Here is a 20590-nt window from a genome sequence, read left to right on the forward strand (position 1 = left end):
GCCGCCCGGCGCTCCTCTATGACGTCACGGCGGCGGCAGCTGGCGGCGGCGGTTGGCCAGGCTGGCCATGGCCATCTGTCAGTTCTTCCTGCAGGGTCGCTGCCGCTTCGGCGACAGGTGCTGGAACGAGCATCCCCGCGGCGGCGGGGGCCGCCCTCACTCAGGTACCGGGAGGTGGGGAGATGGGCACAGAAGGAGGGAGGGAGGGGGAGCAAAGCCGCGGCGCGCTGCGGAGAAGTCGCCGTGGGCTGCGAGGTGAGGCGGTCGTTCGCGAAGCGTCGCTTCTGGGTGCGCGTGTCCGGCACCCGCGCCTCCTGCCTCCCGGCCGTAACTCGAAAGCGGCTCCCGAGCGCTGGAGCAGAGCCGAGAGGCGGCACCGAGCCGGCTGCGGTGCGGCGTTGCGGCCGCCGGACGGGAGGCGTGCCCGCGCCGACCCGCCGTCTGGAAGCGGCGCGGGGCTCCTCCGCAGAGCGGCACAGCCGTTGCGCGGGCGCTCTCCGCCCGGACGGGACCCCCGTGTGCGCGTCCTGCGGGACGGCCGGCCGGCTGCTGTGCGCGCGGGGACGCCGTGGCGGGGCTGCGCGGGGGGCTGCGCCGGGGTGACTCGCTGGGAGAACGTCTCGTTTCCGTCGGCGTTGTGCCAGTCGCGTCCCGTGTGAAACGCTTTGCGTCCTTTCTTCTTCCTTAGCGGGTCCCGTCAGAGGAGCCGGAGGAGGATGGGGTGCCGCTACCCAGAGATACGCGAACGTCATCCAGCCTCCTACATTTAAGCACGGCACGTGGGGTGGCAGCAGTGATGGAGGAGGATTCTCTGGCGCCTCCGGTTTTGGATCACAGGGCGACAAAAGCACGGTCTTCTCACAGAACAGATTCTCTGCATTAAGCAGTGCAAACTCTGGTGATGGCTTCAGTGATGAAGAACAGAGACTTTTGTAAGTGATGGCCCTGTCCCCTGGGAAGTGCCTGCGATGAGCTGTTTAACTGCCTACTGGCTTCCTCTGGATAATGGAGAGGATGTGTTCTGGGGGATGGAAGCTGGGATGTGTGGGGAGAACTGTAAGAAACATTGCTTTGTTTAATTATCTTGAGATCCGGAGATGCAGGAAGAAAGCAATCTTTGCTTTGAGGCTGGGTAGGGCAGCTGGACAGCTGTGATCCTAGGAAGACAGTATGGTGTTTAAGTTGCCCACAGGAGTGTAATGAAGGAGAAGCTAAGATTTCAGTGCTTGAAATTAAAGGCTCAAAGCACCATAAATGGCATTTCAGCCTGTTAAAATTTGAGCCTTTAGTTGGCTTAGTTTCCCTGATATTAAAGATAATACATTATTCTACCTATATCGAATCTAATGAGACCTGGTTTCAGACCCAGTTGAAAGTGACCACCGTGCTCACACCCATTACCAGGCATGTGGTGAGATGCAACAAGCAGTGTGATTTCCTGCAGAAATAGAGCTTTGGAACCTGGAAAGTGAGCAGCGCTACCACCTGCAGTTACTTTTTATGATTATGTTAAGAAAATGTTTAACAAATTATTTACCTGGCTTCTGAACTGTAAATGTATGTAGTATTGCAAACATCTGAAATATTTGCAATTAGTATTTAGTGACCTGCTTCTACTGTTTAACCTCCACTTTAACCGTTGGGCTTTCATTCTTTTGCTGTAGCTTCTGTTGTACTTTTGCTAAGTTTGGATTTCAGTGCTCTTGATTGTTTAGCAAAATAAAAGAAAAAAACATAGAACTATTCTCCACTCCCCTTTACTGAGTTTTGCTTTTCAGTACCACACGTGTTCATTCATATTGTAAAATTAGCTGGTACTGAGAAGGTTTTCAATTTTATTGTAGTCAAACAGCTTCAGGGAAAAACCTGTAACAGTGTATGCTGCCAAGGATTAAAAATGCCTTGTGTGGTTTTGTTTCTCGTAAAGATCTGATGTGAGTTACTTGTGGTTTGATGATATGGTAAAATGCTTTGTAGGGAGTCTGTGTGTCCAGCAGAGTGACTGTCGTGTCTTTCACAGATAACTGAATACTTCAGTTGCTCCCTCTGAGCAGCGTCCTATGGAATTAATTCGAATGGCTTTGGCTATTGGAGTTTGACTTTGCTTTTCACAGTTTTGCTTCTGACTGTGTAATTTCTTCTTTTGTTGCTCCGTTTTGTTTCCTAGTGACTGTATAGCAAAAGACATGGCAAGCTGGGAATCATCTAGACAGTGGATGTTTTCATGTTACTCACCTATGAAAGATAAGCCTAATGTTTCAGGTAGGTAACATTTTGAGCGTTGCTGAGCGTTGCTGAGTGCTGCTACTGTTTGGAATGTATTTCTATATTTGTCCACACTGCCGTGCCTCAATGTAACCACTTGCAAGGTGATGACTTGCTTTGTGATGCAGCAGGTAGGGCATTAGATGATGGTATTTGTGTGTTTGCACCTCCGAAGTTGCGCCGGGAGTCCTTTTTGCATCTCCAATCAGAACTGGCTTGTCACAGGTGGTTTAGCAAGGGCAGTTTCTTGTAAAACTCTGAAGGGCAATTTTGTATCTTTGTTGTATTTCCTTTGGAGCATGTTGATTGTTTGCCTCCCTGCAGGTTTTCAAGATTTCTCACCTGAGGAGGTGCGTCTGGAGTATTATAAATGCAGCGCAAACAGTAACACTGAGAACTACGTAAGTATTTAAAACTGACCTTTTATGTGGGTGCATTCAAGGTAGGTAGACCTGCTGGCCTGAATGTTTTGCCATAACTGAGCAACCTGGTCTGGCTGTAGGTTCCCTGTTTGTTGCAGGGGATTTGGGTCAGATGACTTTAAAAGTCCCTTCTGACTCAAACAAGTCTATGATTTTACCTTCTTCTTTCTGATAGCTGCGTGACACAGGCCTCACAAATTATGCAGGTACAAAATGTATTATCCATAGCATGAGTTTCTGTGCATAATGTGGGGCAAAACCTGTATTTTCCAGTCTGTTTTATAAGAGCTGATAGCAAACAACGTGATCTCTTAGCATGTGACTAGACACAAAAGAATTATTGATGTTTGTGGTGCAAGATTCTCTTGGAAAAATTAAGAAATCCAGTAATAAAAATACTCAGCACTTTGCTCTTGGAAGCATTTGGAACATGAGTTGACTTTTTTTGTTTTTTCAGGAAAATTCAGGTAGGCAGAGCTTCAGTTGTGGTGTTTTTGTAAATTTAAGTGTGGAAATTTCTGAAAAATATTAATCACTTTTCTTACGTAGCACTTCAGTCATAGCTACTAAGGCACAGTTACTATTTATTGCTGCATAAGTTGTGTGCAGCAGTCTGTTGGTTTGCATTAAAGGAACTGATTTAAATTAAGCGAGTTCATTTCTGCAAAGCTAAAGATTTTAAGGTGAAACTGCTAAAATAGTTGGAAGTGTTCTGATTTGAAAATGGTTGTTTTGTTTCTCTGAAGACGTGATAGAAGCTAAGACAGACTTAGGGCATGAGCTTAAGGATTGAGCGCATATGTGGATGGGCCAGAAATACAACAAGAACAGAAAAGCTTCGTCTTTTACATTTCAGACTTGTGTTTTTTGTTTTCTTTTGCAAGCACCCTATTCAGATAGTGATAGAGCCTCAATTTAGAAAGCTCCAGGAAATGTTTTAAATCTTACTAGTTTTTATCTTACTAGTTTTTTTTTTTTTTAATAACACTTAATAAGAGCATGTTTGTGTTTTCCCATGTTTAGATAAACTCTGTCAATCAGTTAGTGCAGCAATGGAGAAACAGGCTGCAAGAGCTGAAGGCTTTAAATGCCTCAGGAAAAGCATCCTTGGTAAGTGTTAAAGAAAGGTAAATTATTTCTGTTCCTGTTATTGCTTTTCTCTTAAATCTTGAGCAGAGGTTTTTCTGACAATTCTGTTTTTTAGTCAGATTTTTTAGTCAGAGCCAATTAAGCTGTCTTGCTTACACCAACATCAGTTTCTGTTTGAAAGGCTGTTAATGAAACAATTTCTAAGGCACGATAGTTACAATATGCAACCTTGTTTTCAATAAAGACAGGTTGCAAATTTTCTATAGATACTGCTGCTGTTATCAAAGGATTCTCCTGCAGTCTTACTACTAAAGTAGGTGACAGGTATTGCTTTGAGCATTTTAGGACACAGACTTACTACCAAATATATGTGATAGTGCATCCTTGTTTGTGCCTTAACACCCGAGGCTTGAGAAAGTTTCATTCCTACATTCAGTGTCAGTTCTAATGGTAAACATGTGAACTGTTCTGAGTATCTCAACCATGATGTGTTTTATTCTGGCACTGCAGCCACAAGAAAACATCTGGCAAAAAAGGGTCTGGCTGACCAGCGGCATGAAGATCTTAAGAGTAATCTTAGAGTGCTCCTGGGAGCATTAAAGAAACTGGAAAGGTTAAAAGGAGGAATTACGTGAGGGAATAATTGCAGTTTGAAATCTGCACCGTGCCTATTTCAGTATGTTTTTATAGGTGATAGAAGAGTTTGAGTGAATACTTGAGCACTGTGCCAGTCAGATGAACATGGAAGTCTGTGAACACAGCTTAGGTTCATCAATCTACCTTTCTCTAGAATCATGAAATCAATGAGTTGTTTGCAAGTTGTATTATAAATGAACCTCATTAGTTAATTAAGGAAAAGAGTGAATAACGGTGATTCCAAGATAGCAAGGCAGTAGCTGGATCTCAGTGTTGGAAAATTATCATTATAAGCTGCATGGAAATACCTGTACTTTCAGTTTGTGTCTTGGTCATATAACAATTGTGAATCAGGTGTGTCAGAAGAGGACACTCAGCAGAACAGTTCAAGCCAATATTCAGTGATCAGGGAGATGGTGTAAGTCAATTTAGGTGATGGCTGCGTGAAGTGCATTGAAGTTTCTGTAATGTGATTTGGAGCCCTTGCTCTTTTCTGAAGCTAAAAAGGTGGGGTCCAGACTTCAGCACAGATGGTTGTTGTGCAACACTCAGAGAGCAGACTGAGATGAGAATGAGAGCTCCAAGAGAGTTTGGTGATTACAATTACAGATTTATGCTTCTAGGGTGTTTGACAGAGAATAGCCTGAGAGCATTTTCTTTATAGCTGCAATAGTTTGTGATCAGTGTCTAATTAACTTTGTCTGAGTAATGTTAAATTGGATGGCACGTATACATTTTCGTGTTAAGCACTGATTGAAAGATACTTGCCTGTGTTGGAATGTAGTTTTCATTTATGTATTTGGAATTTTTTTAAGCTATCTCAGTTAAAGAATGCAGTCAGTCAACCGTTACCTTCTCTTGGATTTGGAGGACAGCAAGCCTCAAGCTTTGGTTTTCCAAGTAAGTTTCATGCATAAACAACCAGCACTTAAACAGACATTTTTAAAAGTTCTTCTGCGTTTTTGAAATGCAGCAGTGTTTCAGTATCACAGGTGGACCCATTCTGACCATCCTTATACATTTCATAATTGCAGGCTTTCCAGTGAGCAGCAGCAGCAGCAGCAGTGCTGCCAGTTTCTCCTTTAAAGCAAATCCCAGTGTTCCATCTGGAAATGCTCCAGCTTTTGGGAGCTCTGCTGCCGCCTCCAATCCCCCTACATTTGGTGTGAAGTCCTCCCACAGTGCTCCCACTCCTATTGGGTTTGGCAATTCTTCAGCTCCATCTGCAGCCTCTTTCTCATTTAAAACTTCTGGAACAACCAGTGGCTCTGGAACTTCTGGACTCTCAGGCTTTGGAAATTCTGCTGCTGCAAACTCTTCAAGCACTGCTCCACTTACAGTTTCTGGAACCCCTAATGCAGCGACAGGAACTTCTCAGTCAGGTGCAAGCAATACTTCAGCTGCACAGGCTGCCAGTGCCTCTGGACATAACGTCACAGCCACACCTTCTGCAGTCCTAAATGGTATCACATCAGACAAGCTATATACACCAAGGAGTGAATTAACAGCTGAAGAGTTGGAACAGTTTGAAGCCAAAAGGTTCACACTAGGAAAGATACCTCTTAAACCACCACCCGTAGACCTTATAAATCTTTAGACCTCGTTTATTCTGAACATAAATGTCTTAGTTGTTGTTCTGTGACACCTCCAATAAACAATGTTGTGATGGAGTAGTGAATTGGAATGCTTTCCTCTGACTAAAATTTTCATTTAGTCTCTTAATTTTTTGTAGTAATACACTATGTGATACACACCAACAATCCCTGTTTTTCTGCATAACCCACCAAGTGAACCCAGGTCCCCGTGCAAAAACAGTTCCATGGAGAGGTCTGCCCTTTCCAGAAACTGGGAAGATCCAAACCGTGTTTCCCAACACGTTCTTTACATGGTACTGCAGGGAACTTATCTCCCTGTACATTGTGTAGGGAGCTGGATTAGGTAGAACCATCGTGACTGATAGATCCACGAATATGGTCCAAGCAAGTGGCTTCTGCCAAATGCTGCTCCCAATGCTTAAATATTCCACTACCCATTGCTTTCAATACAGTTTTAACAATACATTGTACCATTTGATTTTTTACCAGAGACCGGTGCATGTGAGGGGATATGATCAATCCACTCAATGCCCAAGTATTTCCAAGGGAATTTTTGAAATGGGTCCCATTTTCTGACTCAATTCTTTCTGGAGTGCCATGTCACCATAGGACTTGCTTCTCCAGACCTTGGGCAGTAGAATGGGGTACTGCATATGACACCCAGTTGTTGCCTCCACAGTAAGCACATAACGCTTACCATCGTGAGTTCATAGCAAGGTGCCACACCTCCCCATATTTATACTTTCACCATCACCCTTCCCCCAGAGAGGTTTCATTTTCTTGGCTTAATTGTGGCACATGTCACAGTCATGGATAACCTGAGTAGTAGTATCCATAATTAAATCCACCCCTTGGTCTCTAGCCCATTTACTCGGTGCATCTCTTCCTTCACGGCCCAAGGTTTCATGGGCCCACCAAGCCAGAAATAATTCACCCTTGTTTTGCCAGTCCAAGACCATTTGAGCCACCTCAATTTTGGCAGCTTTATGTCCTTGGTGGTTATTCTGGTTTTCTTCAGTAGCTCAACTTTTGGGCACATGAGCATCTACACAGTGCACCTTTACAACCGTATCTTTCTTTGGGCAACTTTCCCCAGTTCAGCAGCCCAAATAAGTTTACTTCTTCTTTGTCAGCTGTTTTGTTGCCACTGCTGCTGTTGCAACTGCCCCATAAGGCAGTTGCCACCATCCATGAGTCAGTATAAAGACTGTATAAAGTATAAGGACTTCCCCCACACACGCCTCCTCCTCAGTAACACCTAAGGTGAGCTGGACAGCCATTACCTCTGCAAAGTAGCTCAATTCTCTCTTACCTTCAGTGGCTTCTTCAACTCGCTGTGTGGGGCTCCACACTGCAGCTTTCCATCTGCAGCACTTCCCCTCAATTCGACATGGCCCGTCAGTGAACAGGACATATTTCTTTTTGTTTTCTGGCAATTCATTGGATTGTGGGCCTCTGTAGCATGCAGTATTTCTCCTGATGCCGTTCCAAACATTATATCCTCAGGCCAGTCTGTGATCACTTTTAAGATTCCTGGACTACTGAGGTTCCCCACATGACATTGTTGTGTAATCAACACAATACACTTACTCCAAGTGGCATGAGTAGCATGATGGGTGAAGGGAGCCTTTCCTTTAAGCATGCAGTTGAGCTAACAAGGGGTTAGCTCAACCAGTTTATGACCAATCACAGTTGCTTAGGGAGATGGGGAAGGGAAGTCAGGTGGAAAAAAAAAAAAAAAAAAAAAAGGGTTCATTCAGACAGCAGCCATGAACCCCCTCACACACAACTAAGATCCTTCTCAGTTGGAGTGTGGCACTCTTCAGACCCCATGTGCTCAACTGCAGAACCCCAGGGGTTCAGCTTTAGGTCTCTCCTGAGGCTCTTTGCCACAGACTCCAAGTGGGACCTTTGTCTCCAGCAGCAGTGTAGAGGATGTTCTTTACATCCTGTCCCATCCATACTGGTCCCAGTGCCACGGCTTGGGCTATCAGGGTATCAACACGAATGAAGGAACAAGGGTGAGGAACAGAGCTTTCACAGATGTCTACAGAGAGATAGAAAAAAAATGTAGAGTTGTAGGGTACTGTCTGTAGAAGAACTTGCAGTTGTTTAGATGAGAAAAAACATAGATTGAGATGCAGAAATCTCATTCACTGAGTACTGCTGCATTTCAATCTGTCACTGTAGAGCAGCTTGGCTACTAGAAATTCAGAGAGCAGCCAAAGTGATGGACAACTGGAAGCAAGGCTTTCTTGGAAGCAGAGAAATGAGTGGTGAAAGCAAAGTCTGTATGATGGAATGGCTGTCCTGTTTGGTGTATGCTTTCAGAAGAGAGGAAATTGAATTTTTAAAGCACCTAGACTAGTAAATCTGAGTATTGAAGTCCTTCCTCAGAGACATCTTAGGCAGCACATTTCCCCTCCAGGAAGTCCTATTAACCCTCTGTTAAGGTCTGGCCAGGCCAAAAGTAAAACATTGGAAACAAACTCCTCCCTATAGGCTAGCAACACAAGTCCTCAGAAACCAGAGGCAAGCACTGCACAAACAGTTCTGATCCCATACCTTTGAACTAAAACACACCAGCATTTGTGAAGGGTGACAAGGGTGCAAAGCAGAGCATTGAGAGCCAGCTCTGCTAGGAAAGACTGAGGGCTCTGGCTGTGAACAGGGAACCTCTCCCCATTCACTTGAAAGAGGCAGATGAGCTCTAAAACTGCAAGCAAATACACTCCTCAGTTCTGAAACTCTCACACACAATTGTTTGGTTTCCCTGATAAGGATAGCCAAGTAGAAGAACAAAGAGTAGTTATCAGTAACTCAGCCCAAGGCTGTATACTTATTCAACCCAAAGTGCTGTTGCAAGTTTTCAGTCTGTTCTGCACAATAAAGCTAGGCACTCCTACCACATGCTCTCATGCGACAGGCTCTTTGGTGGGGCTTCCCCTCCTGCAATATGATAAGAACAGCTCTTATGTCAGAGGGAGAAGAGCAAGAACAGCAAGATTCAAATGCCAGCAGGCCGATCAACATTTTTTCCCTTGTTACACAGATTGCTTTGTCTTCCATGCTTCCCTGGACAGGCAGGGAGTGGGATTTACTCCTACTAGGTCACATGAGAAACGAGTTTTGCATCTTGCATCTTCCAGCAGGAGGATCTGTTACATTGCTGAATGCAGAGCAGTCAGCTGAAAAATGAACTGATGGATTTAAAGCCCCTGTAGCAATCGTATCCTATTCCACCCAAAATTCTGTTTCATTATGGGGGAACACTCTTAGGAGGTGTTTTCCAGTGAGTATCACAGAATGGCCAAGGTTGGAAGGGACCTGAAGGATCATGAATCTCCAACCCCCCTGCCCCATGCAGGGCCACCAACCTCCATGTTTAATACTAGACCAGGCTGCCCAGGGCCCCATCCAACCTGGCCTTGAACACCTACGGGGGCATCCACAACCTCTCTGGGCAGCCTGCTCCAGCACCTCACCACTCTCATAGAAAAGAACTTCCCCCTGACATCCAACTCAAATCTTCCCTCCCTCAACTTAAAACCATTTCCCCTTGTCCTGCAGTTATCAACCCTTTCAAAGATTTGATTCTCCTCCTGTTTGTAGGCTCCCTTTAGGTACTGAAAGGCTGCAATGAGGTCACCCCGCAACCTAACTGGATTAACTGAAGATGAAATAATGCCAAAGTCATATTAAACTGAAATAGTAGCAATTTGTATCTGCTATATAACCAAAAAAAAAAAAAAAAAAAAAAAAAAAAAAGCATCAAAATGTAGAACAAAACCTGGCTTTGGATGACTGTTCACACAACAGCAGTTGTTACTTTATACTCAGGGCAGAAATATCCTTACAGTGTCTGTCCCACTCGTGTGCTTTCAAGATATGGGATTTAAACATGTGAATATGGTATTTCTTGCAAAACAGTTACCCTTAGCATTCAATCATCTTACATAATCACTGGTCAGCTTCTCCTGCCCATTCTTCTCTATCTTTGCCTTGTACTTCTCAAAACCTATGCAGAAAATCCAGAGACACGAAGGCTCCCTCCACCAAGAGCATTCTTCTGGTGTTCCAGATATCTGACCAAAACAGGACAGAAGGTTTATCTCTTGAAACGCACCAGTGTGATGACATACCTTCCTGCCTGACTTGTCCCCTGGGCCTCAGCCCTTTAGTACAGGGCCTACTGCAGGAATAGTCCCATCCCAAGACACGATGGGGAGGCAAAAAGCTGCACCAATGCTTTGTCTTTGGCCCCAGTGTGCCACCCAGGGCAGGGTGGGGACACCTCTGGGAGCCCCCTCCTTTAATGAGCATCACCTTTCTGCTGACAGCTGTTTAATTATCTGTATCTGATGGCATTCTTCTGTTTTTTTGCTCGGAGCAATGTTGTACAGAGAATAAGAGAGGAAGAATGGCACAAAGTATCCAGCAACTTTGTTGGAAGCATACTGAAAATCCCTGATGCTACTAGTGGAAGAGGAAGAGGAAATAAATTGCATTTTACAGCATTCCCACCTCAAATGCCAGGCAACCTCCAGAAAGGATGTCGCAGAGCTGCAATGCTGCCTGTTGGCTGTCTAAAAATTACTCTGTGGAAGTAGAACTCCCAAATGTCAATTTAAGTATCTGACATCGTGCACAAGAGCCAGAAGACTGCTGAGTCCAATTCATACTGTTTTCTGTTTTGCAGTCAAATTACTCAATCATTTTAGCAGGTTTCCTAAGAAAATAACATGGTTTTGATTAGACTGTCTGATCATCTGTCTGTCATTTCTTCTGCCCCAGTCCCTTTTTTAAATCCCTTTGGCCAGCTTCCTACCAGTCAAGTCTCAAAGATTATTCTACTCTAATAGCTGCAAGAAGAATTGGCAGCTGGATGAGGAGGGAGACCAAAATTCATTTTGCAATTGGAAGAAAAACAAGTAAAACTCAGCTGCTATTAACATTGCTGGCAGCTGGCTGGCTGACCAGCACCCTTGTAAGTACTTTGCCAGGCTTCTGCCCTACTGAGGTATTGCAAAGGACACCAATCTATAGAAAGTTGAGTTTCATAAACATGTTTGTGGGTCAAAGCCAACTTGTTTTAAACACAAAAGCAAAGTTCTGTCACTTCCAAATGTGAAGTTAACCCAAGACTGAAGAGTAATACCAAAATGCTATGTTTGTAAGTTCAGATAATATAAACTGCAGCTCTCAGCTCCTTGCTGGTTTGCTAACTTGCTACTGATTTCATACTTAGTTAACACTGGTTAAATTATCCATAATGCAGCAGCTGTACCAATGGATCCCAGACCCTTTCCCTTCTAGGACCCGACATGTGACTTCCTCACCCCTCAGAGCTGATGGGAGAACAAGACTCTGGAAAACAAGCTTCTGCAGTTCTACTAACAGACTGTGAAGGATATCTCACTTAAAAGGAACTGGAAATTACTATCTGACTAAACCAAGACCTTTTTTCCTCCCGCTCCTCCCCCCCCCCCCCCCCCACTACTGGCCACAATTGTCACTAACCCTTTATCACATGATATAACATGGTATACAATTTCTCCTGCTCTATCTTGTGGCAGAGGAAATCACATCTGCCAACACACATGGAGATTTTCAAGACATTTCACAAATACTCAGGTTGTTCTGAAGCAGGTGCTGGCCATGCATAGCAGTTGTCATCCAAAATCAGGAAGAACTCTCTAACTCCATTAGAAAACAGCATTCCTTTATTCCTTACAATGCATACTGGGTGATTTGATCAATTAAGCACACCTTCCCAGAGTTCAAGTTCTACATTTAAATAGTTAACACCTACATATGCAATACATTGCACACTTATTCACTCTTTCCCCAAAACTCATTAATATATGCTAATATCCTTCTGAGTGTGCATGGTAGTGGCCTCCAGTGGTCATAGATTACTTACTTTCTTCTCATTTTTCCATCATCAGCTTCACAACAGTGACTTTCGGATGACTTTTAGCTGGTTTTCCCCCATTTGGCAAATTCCCATTGCTTGTTAGGGCATAATGAGCAACTTTCTATCTTTGAGCATTGTAACTCAGAACAATATACCAACGTAATACAATATATCGAAGGTAAAAGCCCTTGCACCTGGTGGATGCAAAGATAAAAGTAGCCTATCGTGGCTTCAGTACTCCTGTGAGGCAAGATCATCGAGAAAAAACAAGGTTGTCCACACACCAACCAATGCTAAAATGGAAAGTTTTAGAACTGGCACTCATTGATTCCATTCGCTAAACTAATATATTATTCCTTAAACTAATATACTGATCCCTATTGCTAAACCACCTTATATCACAGCTGAGGAGACTTGCAACTTATTCATTCCTCTTCCAGCCTTAAATCTAACAAATTCTGCTCCTAAGCCTTATGATACAAGGCAGTCTGAATGTGAATGAATTCCAGAGTGAGATGTTTTTTCTGCTTTCCAGATGGCGACCTCCTGTGCAGCTATCCTACTAGGCCAGTCAAAGAGGAGTTGCATGTCTCAAGCATAAGACAATAAAATAGAGAGCAGAAAGGCACCAGATAAGACCTCCCGCCCCCTGCGTGGCTCCCTGTGGCTGTGCTGTGGGGCACAGCCTGCCTCCTGCTGGCTTCACCTACAGCTCACTTGGGCCTGCAGGCCAGGTGCTGGGGGTCAGGGGCCAGAAAGGCCTTTACAATAATACTGATACCACAAAGACCATGGAATATTGTGCTGATCCCTAACAGAGAACTGCACCTCTGTGCATCTTCCCCTCTCTGCAGGCATGTAGGTTCCACAGAGGTTTGGGTTCTGGCTCATCAAACTGCAAGATGCAATCTGATGGTGATGCTTGCCCTCATTCCCTCCTACCACACTCCCTCCCAGGCTTCTGTGTGAGGCTGCCTGCGTTGGCCAAGCTGGAAGCTACCAAACATTGCCTGCTCAGCTACCACAGCGTAAACAGAAGAACAATGTGTGCTTGCAATCAGTAAATGTTAGTGATTACAGGGAGGCTCTGCCTTCCTGCCGGCCACCAAAGCTCACATGGCAGAAACCGGGGCCACGCTGCAGAACCACGACAGCTGCACAGGACAATCCTGCTGCCATTCTGCACCTGGCTCCCTGGATATCAATATATGCTCATGAAGCGCTTAGCACAAAGTAGCGAGAGTGGATCTTGCCAACTAAATACTACTGTGGCCCTAATGTTAAGTGGTTCTACTACCAAGTTCATTTTCCTGGTTCTTAATTACAGAGAAAGCTGGAAAGACGTGCACATCAAAGAAATCCTTTTCCCTAGCCAGATACGTCTGTTTTTTTTTCCTGCAATATTTTTAAATTCCACACCCTGTTCAGTTTGAAAACCTGCTCTAAGGTGCTGGGATTTAAATCACTACACACTTACCTGAAGCTTTTAAAAATACATGAAAGGTAACATGGACTGGTACAGAATTTCTTTCGTGTAATATTTTTCAGGTGCATAAGAGATGGAATTAAACATCCTCCTATTCTCCCAAGCTGTCCATCGCCAACCTGCAGGCCGGTTGTTTTTTTTTTTTTTTAACCAAATTTTAAAAATTCTCTGAGAAGAACATTCTGCATTTTGAAGCACACTCGGCACGAACTCTGAAAAACATTATTAGCAAAGAACTCATGTGCATCAGCTCTTTTCCTACACAACCTTCTGCAAAAACACTGCAAAGTGAATAGTTTTCATTTCTCAACAGTTCTTGAGAACCAAGTTTTAATCAGACCTAGCTCTTGAGAGCCAAAGCCTTCCTTGTGCATTGTGGAAGTTTATTTTAAGCAGAAGCCATATCAAAGCTCTGCATGAGCTGCAGACCCTCACCCAGCAGGAAATGACCTTCCTTCAGTTACACATAACCTGAAGCTTTAAATATATCTGTAGATATTTAAAGTTAATAACTGCTACAAATACATTATGAGAAGGAGTTGTGTACAATACAGAAATGCATAAAAATCATTCAGAAGAATGATTTTTACACCATAAAAACACCATAAATAAATACAATGCAGAGTTTGTACATCCTTCTGCTTTTAGTACAGCTGTGACAGTGAGGTGGGGTCTGTAATTTGGGCAAAAATTTCACAAAGATTTTCTTTGCTGGGGCTTTTGGCCCTACCTGAATGAACACACAGCCTTGAAGCCCTCCAGTAAAATCTACCCAAAGTCCAAAGCACATGAATACATAACAGCGTAGATGTACTCCCTGTACCTTTTCAAGACATTAAAGGAACTTTCTTAACTTGCTACATTTGACTTCAAAAATTTCATAATGCTGTTTGCTCCCCACTTTATTTCTTGATGCTATAATTAATGTGTTCTAATTAGTGCCCTGAAGAAACAACACTAAACTCTTAATGGAAGACTCTGTGATTTTAATGGAGGATTCCCCCCCCCCCCCCCCCCACAGAATTCAGATGGCCAGAGACAATTTTCAAATGCTTAAACAGAGGAGCAGTCATCATTATATTGTCCATTCCAGAAAGAGACAGTGTGAGCACAGGGGAAGATCCTGGTAATTTATTCAGAGGGAAGAAAGCTGGTTTAGGGTACTTCAGTGGACTCCTCCACCCAACACAAGCATCATCTTTGTTTGTTTTCACTCACAGCCTTCCCATTTCAGATGAATTAAAGGAAGAGGAGGAGGAAGACTTGCAGACCCTCTGCAAAGCCCACCCAAACGCTAGCAATGTTTTTCCCCATTTGTTTTCTGGGGAGGAGAAAAAAAAAAAAAAAAAAAGAAAGAAAAATACCAGAACCCTTCTCTCTATATTCTCTCCTCAGTTTTGTGGCCCTACAAGTTACTTATGAAGATTTTGCTCTTTCTTCATCCACACAGAGAGACAGGCATCCTAAGTCAGCATTGCGCTAAGTGTGGAGATGTGAGCATTGGCACTGTGAGTGATCTCCAGTGGGCTTTTATACTCAAATAGATTACTTCTGCTTAAGAATGTAAGCATCCATATGTTCCATAAACATGGGCAGTTTCACCAATTAAAAGCATGGGAGGGAGGAGGAACATAAATGTTTATCAGTGTGAAACCCAAGAACTCAGAGGTCACAACAGGAAAACAGCTTCAGTGGGGTTGCAACTGCCTTTAAACTTCTGAATTTCATCCCTGACTACGCCACCATTGGAGGGAGAAGCTCTGGCTTAACATTATATCCTAAACAAACTGAACATAGTACTTTAAGCTAGGTACTACATTGCTTTGAATTTGTCAACTTCTTGATTTGCACAGAACTAGACTACATACAAATGCATTTCTAATTAATTTGCCCATTCTCAGCACCCATATGATGTCCTTATTTGTTACCAGAACACTCTTAGAAGGCAAAATGTTACTCAAAGAGAAATGCGTAACAGGCTGGCTTAGTGGCTCCATCTTAGCAAATGCTGATTTTTCTTATGCTTTTAGTACTACACAGCACCATTCACTAGCCAGTTTTTAAATGCTGAGAGGTATTGTGTATCACAATAATAGTAGAAACTGGTACTTGGGAATGCAGCAAAAAGAACAGCAATCTAAAGATCAGGTTATTCCTAAATAATTTTACATTGTTCTTAGTTCGTAAGAATATATATTGTTATGTTCATCTTATCCCTACTCTCATTGCAACTGCAGTGTAAAAAAAAAAAAAAAAAAAAAACCAGAGCAAGTTTTTAGAGGACTGAAAGTACAGCCCATTTTCCTCCTCTTCACTTACACTTGTCTTTATTTTCTTTTCATCAGGGCTTTCTGATGAAGAAAATGATGAAAAAATTCCTTTTATTATTATTATTATTATTAACTTTGACATCATACACAGTACAGGATTAAATCTAAACTATTTGAACTGGAAGCAGCATCTCTAACTGAAGATAACAGTGAATCTGAATTATTTACTAACTGTTAAATTTCCCTCCACCTGCAGCAAAACTAAGCCATTTGCAGTGAAGATGTAACCCCCCATATTGGGCAAGGAAGAGCTTTGTCCCTTTCAGGCTATGGCAGACAAACAGTAGAGCTTGGAGCAAGCAGCTGTAACTAAGCACATCCAAGGGAAGATTTGTTAAGCTATTTTGCTCTTTTAAGAGTGAGAACCACATTTTTCTGTTACACGATGCACACACATTTTCTTTACTAATAGTTATCAAGTCATTCAGCATCCCACATGCAAGCCTCATAGCTATTGCTATCAGCACTTTACACCTAGTAGACAGACAGTTCAGCCTTTGTATTTTGCTTAAGCCAGGGATCTCAAGTGTGCTGCTGTATTAAATCAATTTTTTGGTTCTTGTAGAGTAAGAGTTATGTTAGGTTTTCCAGTACTGGCAAAGAAAGCTGAAATAAAACCACCTTAATCCAATACAGATTTAAAACAGGATCAGTGCAAATTTACTGCTTGCAACACAGGAAATATAAATGAAGTATGTCAGTGTTCAAGATGAACTAAGAAGACATTCCAGTACACGTAATGTACATAATATTATATTTGTCCACCTACAAGTGATTACAACTGTTAAAGATTTTGGCAGTAGAGCATTAAAAAAATAATAAAATGTATATATATATACACACACACACACATAAATTTTGGTTTTTTTTATATAAACACATATTATTTAAAAAAAATTATATATATATATGCGCACACACCCACCCCTCCCCCCATAGTGACCTTCAGAAAACCTTCAGTTTCTGTTAAAGCTTCTGCAGGTAGGAAGCCCTCTACCCATGGGTCTGGCCTCCAAGGAACAGGTGACTCTGATTTACTGCCATGTGCCAGTGGAGTCTAAATAATAACGTAGTCCAAAAAATGCAGGATTTTGCCCATGTTCTTGTTTTTTCAATATGCTAAAGAGAATGTTCTGCTAAAGTTCATCTTCCAGCACTTCCATTTTTTCTGACTGTTTCAGAGAAGTGCTGAGGTTAACTCTTGAGTAGTCAAGACAATTGCACTGGGCTGTGAAACAACATACCTTCTGTGCTGCGCCCTTGTAGCCAGCTCATAATGAATGGAACACAGCACATACAGAGAACAAGATACGATTTAGCATGTTAAGTTTACTCTATTTCTTAGAAAACCTTTAAAGGAGCAGATTCTGACTCTGAGATCACTTTGCCTTCAGTGTCCTACCACTAACATGACTACACAGCTAATGTTTTCATAATGTATTATTCTCTTTACTACATTATTTTCTTGTTTAGGTTTTATTTGTCTTATTGGTCACATATTATTTTTTAAAATACCTTTCTTCTTCTCACAGCCAAAATATCAGTAAGAGTCTTTAGGAAAAACAGCTTTTCAGCAATAATTTGGCTGCTCTGTCTTGAGCTGATGGACACAGAATCTTCCTTTTACAGTCCCCACAAGCAGCAGAGAGGTCTGAATGGATTTCATTACAACATGGTATAAAACACAGGCACTACAGTCGTAATCATGCACTCTCACAGCAATTATCTGCCTCAACGAGCAGAGGATCGTGCCTTAATGAGTCACTGTGAGTATAAACCACATAACTAACCATTCATTAAACCAGCATGAGAAAAGCAGCACAGTAAAAACCAATGTCCATACCGAAACAATTGGTGACAACTCCACACAAGGCTCAGCTGAGATATGCATCAAGCCACCAACAGCTCACAGAGGCCTTTGAGGACATCAGCTAGAGACTGGAACAGGGATTACCACATAACAACTCCTCCTTGCATTAGCACCATACTTTAAAAACCCGCCTACAGACATTAAATGAGGCTCACCTGCTTCATCTAAACACCTGAAGAAGAAAAGATGTGATATCTAAAGGACCAGCATCTGTTACTGTGCTTCAACTGCAACTTCTGGTCATCTGCAGGAATTAACTCCCATCAACAGGAAAACACATCCGCATGTGAGGGAATGTGTGGGTTGGTGCAGATTTGTATTTCATGGCTGAGCTCTTGTGGATTTTTTTTTATGTCAAAAAGCTGCAGCCTTACCCTGATGGAATGACGCCTGGGATTTCCGTGCCTTCCTAAGCTGCTTTCACAAGGCTTCTGGGACACTATCATAAATGTGGCTGTACCTGAGCAGCGAGGCTAGCATTAACATGGAGGAAACAACAAAGACATCCCTAAAGAAGCAGAGGGATGGCATGCTCATTCAAGTCTTTGCTTTAGGTCAAAAGTGACATCTAACACGTGAAAGATCCAGAATTCTATACCCTGGTCAAGTGCAAAGTTTGGGCAGCATCAGTGCTAACACAGGAGAGTAACTGTGTGGAAATGTCTTCCCTTAGAAAGTGGTACAATCTTAGCTGTAGCTTTAGCTGACAAAAAGAAATTAATAATAAAAAAATAAAAATATTTAAAAAAAAGGAGATACTGAAACTATTAAAAGCCATTTCAACTAGTTGTGAGGGTTAATTTATTCTTCAGTGATGAACTGAGCTGGATGGCACCATAAACTGATTAGGAACTTTTGTAGGGCTCTTTTTCCTCTCCTCTCTTCTTTTTTTTTTTTTTTCCCCTCTAAAACAAACAAACAAAAAAAGCAAACTGCTAACATAGTTTTATTTACATGTTCAGTTTTCTCAGCTGATGGGCCCCTGTCCCTTGAGAAGTGAGACACAGGTGATTTCCTCCCAGAAAGGGAACTTGTGTAATCTTAAGCAGCGTTCCCTCAAGAGACTCCAGGGAATGGCAGACAGTTTATACCTGCACATACCTGGTTAACTCAAATAAGATCGTCTCATTTTTGTGTGCTGGCTTGGCCAAAGATCAAGGTCATTCTTCAAATCCCCCCTCCTTTTTTTTCTTTAAGCTCCTGTGAGAAGTGTTTAATAATTCTTGTACTTGTGTTGAGATGGAAGTGTGATAGCATGAGAACATGCCAGCTCTGTCACAATCTAGACATGTAGGTACACATGATTTGATCACACCCTGTCATCTGACAAGCCTTCAGGTAACACAGATCTGTATCTCTTGGACAAGTTTTAATAACTGAGGAAATAAAGCTGTGAAGTACCCACCCATTTCTTTGTAAGATTAAGCCCCAAATCTCTCTGAATGTGTTTCTTTGCTGGAAGAATGTTTAGGATATATTTTAAATATTTCTGCCTTTATAGATATTTAGTTCAGCTATTTTAACTGTGAAGGTGCTTCTCAAGGGACCAAGAATAATAATGTAAATTCTACAAAGTTAATTTAAGATCCAGTGATGATCAGCCAGCTTCAAGCAAGTCTTCAGTATTTCAGAGGAACTCCAAATGTAAATGGTGAAGTCAGCTGAGGCTGTGACACAGATCACTACTTCAATCACTTCAGCCTTCATTTCTAACTTCTACTGCTTTTCCTTGGCCTCTTTATTCCTCTCCTTACTCTTTTTTACAACACTATTCTTCCTAGCTCTTGCTTACATGGCTTCCTCCCCTTCTCTTTTCTTGCTAATGAGTCGGCTGCAGCCACAGCATAAATGGATCCAAAAGTTTTCTGTGTCAGCCCTTCTGGAATGTTTAATCTAATGCCCAAGAGCTGAGGAGGGAGAATGTGAAGGACCAGATCCTCAATGGCACAGCCACCATTTAGCTGTCAACCACCAGCCCTGGTGGTTTTGGATTCCTCTAACCACACACCCAACCCTCAGTGCCCCTGAAGTCTATTTACAACGTGTTCAGTAATTTTCACCAGCTGGCTCTTATTGAGAGTGTCACTCAGTATTTATGTAACATTTTCATGTATCAAATAACACGGCAAAAAATCTCTGTCTTAACCAACTTCATTATTTTTAGGCTGATAAATTTTTGGTTTTAATTACTAGGCATTTGTTGTCAGCAGTTTTCCCCCTGAAGGTTCTAAAAAACCCCATTGGGAAGCAGTGCTCAAACCTCCTTTCTCCCCATCAGGCTTTGGATCAGGCCAACCATGCTGAAACATGGTCTTTGAAGGTCACTTTTCACTTCAAGAATCAACAACCTGGAAACAATGGAGTGCAATTAAAGCTAATGTTCCACATGGTTAAAAAAAAAATTGTGAATGACTTCGTAACCTGGCATTTCATTTGGGAATGGAGTTGATTTAATAACAACAAGAAAGCAACAATCACATGAGGACGCTGCAATCATATGATTTTTTTGCATAGTCAGACACAGCTCTAACTTTGATTTATGCTTCTCTCCTTTCTGCCAGATAATGAGGGCTTAGTCCCAGCAAGCCTGGCATCCCTAAGGCTACTGCCTTCACCCCTTTCCCTGGCTGACGGGAGGCTGCTGAAGCATGGAGCCTACATATGCAGGATGCACTATGCTGTTCACACAGCCTGGGATCCTTCTCTTGGTGCTACTGGGAAGGCAGGAAAAAAGGATATCCAGCTCTCTTCTCCCTTTGTGCAGCTTCATAAACATAGGCCATGACTTAATGCTTCTGAAAGCCCCCCGAACATGGTGTGTTAGAGGACAGAGGGGTGCAGAGAAAATGTGAGAAAAAACGGAAGATACCAAGAACAAATTAAAAATAAAAATAATAAATTATCATAGTTGTAAATTTCCCTCTCATTGAGCAATCTCTTCATTTTGTTTACAGTACCTTGGCTTACAGACTTCCATCTG

The 20590-nt window shown here is 42.6% G+C and overlaps 1 protein-coding gene and 1 long non-coding RNA gene across 3 annotated transcripts in view; one reads left to right on the top strand and one right to left on the bottom strand.

Annotated features, from left to right (window-relative positions):
* The first annotated feature begins 8 nt into the window (after window positions 1-8).
* Window positions 9-6134, top strand: NUP42 (nucleoporin 42). The gene is made up of 7 exons (XM_052693739.1): window positions 9-164; window positions 689-932; window positions 2168-2262; window positions 2590-2666; window positions 3711-3797; window positions 5228-5312; window positions 5447-6134. The coding sequence occupies exons 1-7, from the start codon at window positions 68-70 to the stop codon at window positions 6007-6009; spliced, it is 1248 nt and encodes a 415-aa protein (XP_052549699.1). The 5' UTR covers window positions 9-67; the 3' UTR covers window positions 6010-6134.
* A 231-nt stretch (window positions 6135-6365) lies between these two features.
* Window positions 6366-20590, bottom strand: part of LOC128085835 (uncharacterized) — a 32549-nt gene continuing 18324 nt past the window's right edge. Inside the window, exon 5 of one of the 2 annotated variants that reach the window (XR_008209117.1) lies at window positions 6366-8054. This is a non-coding gene — a long non-coding RNA (uncharacterized LOC128085835). Of the gene's footprint in view, window positions 8055-16670; window positions 19959-20590 lie in introns of those variants that run through there. The other variant, XR_008209119.1, reaches the window with a different exon arrangement.

The sequence above is a fragment of the Tympanuchus pallidicinctus genome, unplaced genomic scaffold, assembly GCF_026119805.1.
Source record: "Tympanuchus pallidicinctus isolate F22 unplaced genomic scaffold, pur_lepc_1.0 scaffold3, whole genome shotgun sequence".
In the NCBI taxonomy this organism is placed as follows: Eukaryota; Metazoa; Chordata; class Aves; order Galliformes; family Phasianidae; genus Tympanuchus; species Tympanuchus pallidicinctus.